This window comes from Limulus polyphemus, unplaced genomic scaffold, assembly GCF_000517525.1.
Source record: "Limulus polyphemus unplaced genomic scaffold, Limulus_polyphemus-2.1.2 Scaffold5160, whole genome shotgun sequence".
Lineage (NCBI taxonomy): Eukaryota > Metazoa > Arthropoda > Merostomata > Xiphosura > Limulidae > Limulus > Limulus polyphemus.
This window is the reverse complement of record NW_013670770.1, coordinates 57,759-69,209: the sequence shown is the minus strand read 5'-3', so window position 1 is coordinate 69,209 and position 11,451 is coordinate 57,759. Positions and strand designations below refer to the sequence as shown.

Sequence of the window (11,451 nt, the reverse complement as noted above, 5' to 3'; positions counted from 1 at the left end):
TAGGCGAATTTTTGTAGTCTCACGTTAGTGGGACAATAAATAATGAAGAAAAGATATAAAAACTTTAAAGGAATAGAGGCTTAGTATAGATCCATTAATATGAATAACTGTTAATGTTATGAACTACTAGATTTTATAACTATGGTTAAAACTTTATTTCTTGTTGAAAAATTGGGTATAGAAGTTTAACGTTAGTCAGACTAGGGTAAATGTATGTTATTTCAATAACGTAACGTGGTATTATCGAGGAGAAACGTCCAAAAATATGCCAAGATTTCTCATCTAATGTATAGGTGCATAAAAGGTTTAAACCTGTTGAATATAATTGTTTTATTGAATTGGCTATCTGCGCTACATATGTGTATGTGTGTATTTCACAAAGAATCTTCCACATTTTTTTATGCAAAAATTTGTTTTATTCTCCCTTGAATCTGTTGAAATAGTTTAAAATTACATAAAGTTCAGAAACCTGTTTGGCTACTGTTCAACCTGGAAACATTAACATTTAGAAATAAAATGAAAAATATAAGGAATTATTAACGTTCTAAACGCCTATTAGTATTTGAAACTTATAATTAAGGGTAATTTTTATAAAAGCTGTTCTAGTTGAACCTATTGTAGCCCCCCAGTGGGACAGCGGTATGTCTGCGGACTTACAACGCTAGAATCCGGGTTTCGATACCGTGGTGGGCAGAGCACAGATACCCCATTGTGTAGCTTTCTTAAATGTTCCATCTTATATATATACATTGACAGAAAGTTGCACTTATGTGGTGAAACATTATAAGTCACACCCAGCTAGTACTACACTTGAACCTAAAATTAATTTTTAGGGAGAGATGACGTAAGCATTAGTGTTTTGGTGGTCAGAAATAGAGGTTGATGTTTGTATAGCAGCAAACCCAAGTCGGTTATTGTGTTTGTAGTTTCAACCCATTTCATTTCTGACACGACACAGGACGTATCCACGTGAAAATCAGATGGTAAGAAAAGGAATGGAACTGGGTTGGAGGGGAAACTGTCTTCGTTCTTGTATGGCAGGAATAACGGAGCAGCATGGCCATAGGTATTGGTCAAACGGAGACCTAATGGTGCTTGCAGAATAGAGAAGTTCACAGGTGTTAGGGATACGTTTTCTATGGACAATATCAAGCACACATACACGTGTAGCCCATGTTGTTTAACCAAGGTATAGTTTCATTACCAACATTTTAGAGCTGATCATTGTTACACCCAAGTAGTTACAACCATTTTTACCACCTATACAACTGGCTGAACTTCTTATCAAATGGAATTCATCTGATCCTAAATTTTCAATCCACAGTTTCCCTACTTAAGATCCAATTCTTGACATTCCTGGCTACATTCATTTAGTCAATTTTCTGCATCATAAAACATCATTTTGACTAAAACCTTCGTATTTTAATTTACACTGTGGCAGTTAAATACACTTCAGCCAAATGTGACTTTGTGCTACAACAAATATTTCAACTTCTGATAAAGGAAGTTAGAATATATTTCATAATGTATTCAGTGTGAAATTTCCTTTCGAGATATGTATCATTAATCTTTATAATCTCTATAGTTTATTCAGCTTTGCCAAGCGAATCAAGGAAGAGCTGAGTATAAAAACTGGGGTACAGGCGTTCTTCACATATGCGCTATGCATATTAAGACATACCTGTGCAGTAACTATCCAATATTAAGGAAATCTTTCTGTCCGTGGACGCATCTCCTCCTAAACGAGTTGACAAGTCCAGACCAATCTTGGCATGCTAACTTAATAGTCCAAAAGAAAACCAGATTCATATTAAACCTTCTCATATATTGAAATATATCTTTTATAGAATAACCCCTATATAGTTACTGCAGTACTATTGTAAATGGCTGAGTTTCAAGAAAACTTACTCCACAATTTGAGGGTCGTGGGGGCGTTATAAAGTGACGGTCAACCCCACTATTCGTTGGCAAATGAGTAGCCCAAGAGTTGACGGTGGGTGGTGATGACTAGCTGCCTTCCCTCTGCTAAATTAGGGACAGCTAGCGCAGATAGCCCTCGTGTAGCTTTGCGCAAAATTCAAAGCAAACAAACACTTCCAATCAACTTTTCTAACACCTCCTAACTTCCGATCCAATTCCCCTGTCTTACGATAATTTTCTTGGAGAATGAACGCTACTGAAAATCCTCGCAGATATTTTGCTCATTTTCAGCAAACCAGTCACTGTTCATTGGTCACTAAACCAGTCACTGTTCATTGGTCACTAACCTACTTATATTTGCGTTAACTTTGTTTTTTGTTGTTGTTGTTGTTTCCTGCTCTCCATCATATCTTGGTTCCCTACTGTGTAGCAATGGGGCCAACTTGCTACTCGAATTGTAAGCTTTTTTAGAGAAGCACACTCTCGAACCCCCATAAGTTCTCTTCTGTCTGCCTTTGCATGTGCAAATCTGACAAAATTGGTTCCCCCTCTTTTTCTTCACATCTTTTTTACGTTAGACACTTGTAATGAAGGTCTGATTTTTCTTTGTTAGTTTTTAATAAGGTTTTATAAGTTACTGTACAGCCTAGTGTTAAGGTTAACATATCCACCCTAAACTACATTGCTTGTATCCACCTATTTATGAAACATTGACATTGCCTAAGTAATAAAATATTTAAAGAAACAACAAAGATTTTATAGAATTCCTGGAACTTTCTTGGAAGATCTTTGAGCATATAGACGTATGCTGACTATTATTAATTCTATATTCATTTGAATATGATTTTAAGAGCTACTATACATGTTCAGCTAAGCGTTAGTATAAAACTGCAGGAAAAGGAGGGGTTCGATACAATATATCGCACGCAGGAACAGTAATAGTCTGGTGACGCAGCGAACAGCTGTGCAGATTCAATAGCACACGATAGTTAAAGTTCATTGTCAGCACAGAGTACAGTAACCTGTGCGATCGATTGTCAGCAGCGAGCTAGCCCTTTGTACAATATTCAGTAAAGGTGTTAAACTGCAAGGTGAACGGATGATTCAGTAGGCTGGCCACTACTCTGTCCAGTCTCCGTCCACACCAATATATCATTCACTAGCCTCCTAGTGCACACTTTTAATTACGTCGAAAATATAATCGTTTTCCCTGTTTCTATGGATAACCTGGATTGACCAGTGTCTAAGACTAAAATCGAGGTTAGTCACATGTCTGACAGTAGAACAATAGCTTGCTGTGGGGACATCCCAAAATCTGACTCTAAGCACAAGAAGATTTCATATGAACTGACCATCGTACTGGTTAGTTGTAGGTAAGATAGTAGTAGTAGTAGTAGACTGGTGGCTAATGATAATTATAACCGATTTGTTTATTTGTTGTATCTATGGCAACAAGCGAACAAGTGTTTCATTTAGAGCTGTTATTAAAAACGAAAGTGACGCGTTTTGTCGTCTGATCATGAATAAAAAACAGCTCGGTTCATACATTTGGTGGAAAACTAAAATAATAATAATAACTCAAAGACCTATTCTATGCCCCCCCAGTGGCTCAGCGCTTATGACACTAAAAATTGGAGTTTGATACCCGTGCGAGCACAAAACAGTTAACCTATGGTCTAGATTTGTGCCTAAAAACAAACTAACAAATCTATTCTATACTGTTGTATTAATACTAATAAAATTCTCCTTTATCCTATTCAACGTATGTCTTAAGAATAATATATCTAACGTCTAAAATCACATAATGAGATACCGTTAACAATGAATTGATATAATGTTCCAAATGGTGAATCATATATTTAAAAACAGCTTAGTTACTCTGTAAGTGATATATTGTGTCCTTAGAGACCAAGTTATAATATAAGTGGAATATCGTGTTCTTCACAAACAACCCAGTTATACTTTAAAGCACTGTTTTCCAAATTTAAATAGCGGCGCCCCCTAACTTGGCAAAGTTTCCGTTGAACCCCTTTTCCCATTGAAATAATTTTCTCAAGTGATAACAGCAAAATCGTCATTTTCCTTACCTGGTTTTAATTATTATTTCTTAAATGATAAACTACTTATAAGAAGTGAGTAAATACGAGAGCGAAAAATAAATCTTTGAAATCAATTTAATAGGTTATCGTCCTCTCCAATTATTCTGTTTCTTCCGGTCTTTATTTTTGGGCTTTCGCGCCAAAAGTCCGCCCCCTTCCCCAACGCCTCCTGTAAGTAAAATGTTGTGCCCATAGAGACCTACTTCTAATATAAGTAGATCGCGTTTACAAACAGCCTAGTTACACTGGAAGTGAAATATTTTGTCTTAAATAACACAGGCCTGCGATGGTTTTATTGTCTTAAAATGTTTACATGTTCTACAGTAATTCCTATACGCTGAATCCGAAAATGATATCCCCTTTTTTTTCCATCACGTACAGATTTTTCACAAAACTTCATATGTACTTTTACATAAGTGAATCATTTTCATTGAAATCGGGTCACTTTTGTTGTGCTTAAAATGTTGACAATTACTGGCTATAGTTTTCGCTAAGCCAATCGGGACGTGAGAGTTTTATTGATAGTCCTAGAACCTAAATATAATAATAAAAATGTTCATTATGGTAAATGAAATAATAATTAGATCTAAGTAAGAATGTTTGGTTTTTCTTCTCAATTTGTAAAAAAAAACTTACGTGATAGAAATAAATGAATATTATTTTCGAAATCTGCGTAGCTGAATAATGGAAAATCCGTAATTAAAATCAAAATAACTTGTGTAATCATTACCAACCTGACGCCTGTAAATGAATCTTCTCAACACTACTGTAACTTGGGGTCAAGTTTGTTTGTTTTGAATTTCACGCAAAGCTACACGAGGGCTATCTGCGCTAGCCGTCCCTAATTTAGCAGTGTAAGACTAGAGGGAAGGCAGCTAGTCATCACCACCCACCGCCAACTCTTGGGTTACTCTTTTTACAAACGAATAGTGGGATTGACCGTCACGTTATAACGCTCCCACGGCTGAAAGGGCGAGGATATTTGGTGTGACGGGGATTCGAACCCGCGACCCAGAGATTGCCAGACGAGCGTCCTAACCACCTGGCCATGCCGGGCCCTTGGGGTCAAGAAGCTTAACATTAGCCTACTCTAGCAAATGTGTCCACTTTTCCCGCTTCCAGCGATATATATATATATATATATATGTTCTTGGACACTGTATATCTTAGTACGAAAATATTCTAAGGCAGTTAATTACAACCACAATGTAATTAAGGAAAATTGTTTACAATATTTAGTGTTAATTAACATTATTTTTGATTGAATATTTTAAATATGGTTGAATTCACAAATCTCTGTTTTTTGTTATCGTGCTTAAATTTAAAACGTTTGTTACACTAAATTAATATTTGTTATTCTAATTTACAGTTTGTTTTATATGCCGATAATTACGCGTTCAATTATTTCGAACATTTCAGACGCCACCTATCTTCCACCAACATCAATATGATGGAAACATTAGCCTCTTCTGTCGCTCGGCCTTTTCAGATCCACCATATTAATTCTGACCATCATTCGACAGCTTTCACTGCACTCCGGGACATGAGAGTGAAAGGTCAGCTATGTGACGTAACGTTGAAGGTGGGAGAGCTGTCTATTTCAGCACATAAAGTGGTCCTTTCAGCCTGTAGTGCCTACTTCCACGCCATGTTCAACAGTAAGTTTACTTTATGACATTAGAAAAACAGTCGAACGCACGTCTACAATTTTAACTGAATTTTTTGCGGCGAATCTTGGACAGCAAGATAAATATTACTAATTTCTATTTAACTTTGCAGTAATGGTAGTATAGAGGCGTTGAGATAAAATTATTGACTAGACAAATTGAATGAATTACTTGTAAAAATATTTCAATTAAAGTATATATATTTTACCCTCAAAATACGATTTTTGAAAACAATAACAAATAAAACTAAAGAACAAAATTTAAACAAAATTTAATACGTTATTAATAAACGTTTGTTTAAATATAGATAGTAATAATAAGTTGAAATTAAATTTGTGAGTGGTGTAAATTGAAAAATTAATTTAAATGCACATTGTTCTTAGATGAAAAATTACTTTAACTGGAAAAAACAACAACTCACGTTTGATGACATTGTAACCAACATTAACATGTTAAACCACGATCCAGCTAAGTGCACACTTGGCTAGTATTGTAGTATTTTTTTCAGCCCAGCCAAACTGATGACAGATCAAATCGCATTGTGAATCTGAGCAGACGAAGAATACATAGCAAGTTATCGGGACCTTAATAACGTATTGTCCCAATTCAGTGCGTTAGACCAATGATACCTTATGGCCCTGTTGGCTACCGATCAAGGGACCATAACAGATTGATTTAATACGTAGTAAAAATTATGGCTGGCATCATGTGATTGAAAACTACGTTATGATTGGCTTGTTTCGCTATATGTTGGATCAATGCGTCATAGCGCTGTCGGCTGGTGACTGCGCGCTGGATCAAATCAACGTGTTATGGCTCTGATCGCTTACCATACCCGAGTTAGAGAGAACGCCTCCTAAGAGAAGCCGCTTTAAATCTAGTTAATAGTCTTATAGCTCCAGAATGAAGAGAATTTTGATTATTTCTCAAATACCATATATTATATTTGACAAGAGAGAGAGTGACTTTTAACAGTAATCAAACAAGTGAAAAACAAAACTAGAAAAAAGAACTTACAAATAAGTTTAAAATAATATATGTATAAACATTAGAACCTTGAAACTAAAGCTTACATGGTTGTACATTTTTCTAGACCTTGTATTTAAAAATAGCATATGTGGTAAGTGACATAACTACAAAATATGACCCCTACCGCATAAAAAGTAATTGGACCACCTACATTTATTCCCCTTGTCAGTAGTTCTTAAGTTTGTCAGACCCTTCGCCCACCCCACCCCCTTCCCAGCAATTGCGAGAGCATACTTACGCCACTGTCTGTGGCTTTTGAAAAGGAGGATGACAGCTTCAGGTTTTTATTTTACCCGACGTTTGTCTGAAGTTGTTAGTCGTATTCTTGGATAAAGGTTTCCATCCTTCTGTCAGGACTGAAAACTTAAAAAACAATATATGTGATTTTGTTTTGTTTGAGTGATCTTAAGTACAAGTTTATCGTTACTACGAAATAGTTGTCATTATCGAGCCTTTTTAATCAATCAGCTTTGAAACTTGTATTTTTTTATAGAACTGGGTGAGAAATTGCAACGGAGGGTACACATTTCAAAAGTTTTTGTTGTTGTTTGATTTAAAAAAAAATTAAGTAGTATCTTGACTTGGAGTTTAACTAATAAAGTCATTGTTGACAATCCGGCGAACCACAGACCATTTCTTAATAAAACCAATTAAAAATTTACCTGAAAATTTAATATTTCCTGATATCATTTCAGGCGAAATGGCTGAGAAACACCTTGCAACAGTAACGCTGCATGAAATCGACAGTTGCGCCCTCTCTTCATTGGTTGAATTTGCTTATACGGGTGAGGTATTGATAACAGAAGATAACGTGCAGGTAAATGTATATTCTATTTGTTCAGTAATAACTACACATTTTATAACTATATGTTAATAATGTTTGTGTAATGTGTTATGGAAAGCATATTTGTGTTTCGTAGAAACAATGATATTTTTTTAATATCTCAAAATGAGAGATCCAAACAAGCGGATCATTTTCCGATTTTTTTATATCAAACAGTAAAATACAGGGTAAAGTAAAATATCCTAGAAAGAGCACAGGAGATCTGTTTTTATTAATTTTGTAAGGTATCATGATCAAATCACCCGACCACACGAAAAAACAACTTCATGATCACATATAAACCCTAAAGTTCACATCAGCCACAAAGTTGGCAAAACATTTTTCGAGTTCTCTAATGCCAAGTTAATAAAATATAAATAGCAATGAAATCTTTTTATACATATATGTTATATTCAGACAAATTGTTTGTTTAGAGATGGTTAAATGCAGTTAAACTTTGTTGTTTTGGTTTGTTAAATTTCACGCAAAGCTACTTGAGGGCTATATGCGCTAGTCGTCTCTCATTTTGAAGTGACAGGCTAAAGGAAAGGCAGCTACTTAACACTACCCACGGCCAACTGTGGAGCTATTCTTTCACCAACGAATAGTGAGATTAACTGTTAATAAAATATAAACCGATTTTTTAGAATAATATATTTCTATATAATACCTATAATTGTATTTTCCTTATGTTTATTATATCAAAGCAATCGATTTATGTTCATCATAATTCTATATGTTTAATAACTTTAATACCAGATGTCAGTTATTCTTAGACTGTTGCCTAGATACCTATTTAAACCCAGTATTACACAGTTTAACGAATTTTATTGTTCAGTATATTGTTGTTTGATGAAGGTTCAGGTAAGAGGGCCGAAAGCTCGCAAATAAAAGTATTTTAACATAGAGAAAAGTCCGCGTATAAATCTGTACTAATTTACCTACGTTACGAGTCTTAAACAACGATAATAACAATATGTGGAATTTAAGTTCAAATTAATTTGAATAAATTTAAAAACTTTGACTGCTAAACCTCGTAATGCAACGTAATGCGGAGATCTTTTGTTTGATATGTTAGAAGTAATTTCTTTATTAAGATTAATGGTGTCTAAAGTTCTATTTGTTCTAACTTTGTTTGCTTTTGACTACGGAGCTGACGTTTAATAAACTGAGAAAAATAAGGATTAGTGCAAAATTGTAATGGTGTCTTATTAGTTCTAAATTTGTTTTCTTACCGTTGACTACAAGGATGACCTTTAATAAGTTGAGAAACATAAGGATTAATGAAAAATGTGAAATTTCGAGAAACATTGCTTTTAACTCTATCAGTATCATTTAGTCCAAAAAGATAAATAGCTACATGTTTGGTCATCCAGTAGCTTTCTCTTACTTCAAGTTCCGCCCTATCAACTATAGTGGATCGTCACATTTAACATTATATTGGTTGAACTAAAAAATCTTTGAAAGTATAACCAGAAGAATTAAAATGTTGATATAGGAAATTATTTTTATTTTTACACCTGTGTCCAAACTATCCATTCATCCACGTAAGCACGAAGAAATATCTCCCACATACTAAACTTTACACCGTCTACAGCTAATAAAGTAGATTACATTGTTCCCCGATGTCGTATTGGTAAACAAAAGTTATAAGACCGTAATGCTTTACCTTTGATGTAAGTAGTGGATGTGTTTTGCATATATAAGATAATTTCTATGATAACATTGGATTAGGGTGTCGTGGCTTTGATACTGCTGTGGATGAAGACTTGAACCTCTGCCAGCTAGTGACCCCACAATAAATGGAACAAGCTATCAGAATACTTGAAATTAGTTTCGACACATTCGTGTGTCATCTTCAGTCTTACATTATTTTTCTGGCAGGTAAACAGGTCTGTATGACCCATTTTTCTTCGTATGAGAGATTTTGGTCATCAAATTGACTGGGCATCAACAAGAATTATATACAAAACGGACAACTAGAAATAAGAATAGAAAACCTGCCTAATTTCAACACTTCTCAAGGTCACTTTTAAAGCTAAACACGCCTCTGACCGTTAGTGTTCTAAGTTCCGGTGTCACATGACGTTGTTGACCAGTTTTCCAGCCAGATGAAAACGTGAGACGAGGAAGATGAACAAGTTTTCTGATAGTTTTTCATTTAGTTGTTGTTTCCTCTAGATTTTTAAGTTAATCCTGGGCATTGGCTTGTGGGAGACCAAAAGATGGATGTAAAATTATATTTTTTAACAAACATTTAACGTTAACGTGTAACAAACGTTACAACGTCGAAACATGTAGTCATCAACTTTTTGAAGGCCATAGATAGGCCTAAATAAAATGTTTCTAATTGTGTACCAGTTTAACGTCGAATATTATTTATGATTTGAACTTTATACACAAGTTTCAAAATACTATAATTAAGAGAAAGAATAATTAGAATAAGATTTTAATTTTAAAAAAATGGAAGTACACCGAATTAGCTTTAATTTAATTTATTTTTTAACATTTTTAATATACTTATTTTCACATAAGGTTATATGTTTGTACACTTGGAAAATGTATGTATTTGATTTAGTTTCTTTATGTTTAGTTTAAAAACGGCATTTGTATGTTTTTGTTATAGATTCTCAGTAAAATCATATCCTTTGAAGTCACGAAACCGATCGAAGACATTTAAAAAGGAGAGAAAACAACAGAAGAGTATAATATACATAAGTTCGTGAATACGTAATTTTCGTCTGTATTTTTATAAGTACATATTGCTCTTCGAAGAAACTGAAAATTTATAACACGATTTTTAAACTTTTATATGTATTTTCCAGTTATTAAAGTGCTATATTAATTCTTCTTTGTTTTAACTACAGTCTCTTCTGCCAGCGGCTAGTTTGCTTCAAGTTGCCAGTGTTCGAGAAGCTTGCTGTAGATTCCTTCTTCGTCAACTACACCCCTCGAACTGTCTTGGAATCCGAAGTTTCGCTGATGCTCATTCTTGCGAAGAACTTCATCAGAAATCACATAAATATGCTCTCCAAAACTTTCAAGAAGTTGCCTTGACAGAAGAGTTTCTCCTTCTTCCTTTGACAGAGGTATTTCCAAAAGAGAAATTAGATTGCCCCAGAGTTCTTGAGTTTACCTTCTGGATAATATCCACATTTCAAAAGTTTATTGATATCAGCCTATCACATGTTACATTAGTTTACTGACAATCACCAGTTTGTCCTATGTTACACAGTTCCCCGGTGGACGAGTGGCAAGTCTACGGGCTTACAACGCTAAAATCCGGGGTTTGTTTTCCCTCGGTGGACACAACAGATAGCCCAATGTGTCTTTGCAATAAAACAAACTGGACAATTATTAAATGTTTTTAGTCTGGTGTGACCTGGTGGTTATGGGACTCAGACTCGCAATCTGAGGATCGCGAGTTCGAATTCCCGTCACACCGAACATGCTCACCATTTCAGCCGTAGAAGCATTATAATGTGACAGTCAATCCCACTATTCCTTGGTAAAAGAGTAGCTCAAGAGTTGACGGTGGATGGTGTTGACTAGCTGCCTTCCCTCTAGTCTATCACTGCTAAATTATGGACGGCTAACGCAGATAGCCCTCGTGTAGTTTTGCGCGAAATTCAAAACAAAACAAATCTATGTTACACGAGTTTACTTAGGGAGGAAGATGTCTTCGAAAGCACCTCACACTCCCAGATCCCGACGAAAAGATCTAAAGTCCAACTCAGACTCCGCAGACGGGTTTACTAACTATTGCCAGTTTGTTCTATATTATACAAATTTATTAACAATTCCTAATGTGTTTCATATTAAGAGTTTAGACACAGAAGTTGGGCCTGGTGGCTAGATTACTAGACTCCTCAAGAATGGGGGGGGGGGGGTCTTGGGATCGAGTTCTATTACT

The 11,451-nt window shown here is 35.1% G+C and overlaps 1 protein-coding gene across 1 annotated transcript in view; it reads left to right on the top strand.

The window, feature by feature from the left end:
* Positions 1 to 11,451, top strand: part of LOC106472209 (kelch-like protein 17) — a 37,439-nt gene that overhangs the window by 1,332 nt on the left and 24,656 nt on the right. Inside the window, exons 2-4 of the mRNA XM_022400810.1 lie at positions 5,439 to 5,677; positions 7,411 to 7,532; positions 10,406 to 10,627. Coding sequence (XP_022256518.1) covers positions 5,439 to 5,677; positions 7,411 to 7,532; positions 10,406 to 10,627 — 583 coding nt within the window. The remainder of the gene's footprint in view (positions 1 to 5,438; positions 5,678 to 7,410; positions 7,533 to 10,405; positions 10,628 to 11,451) is intronic.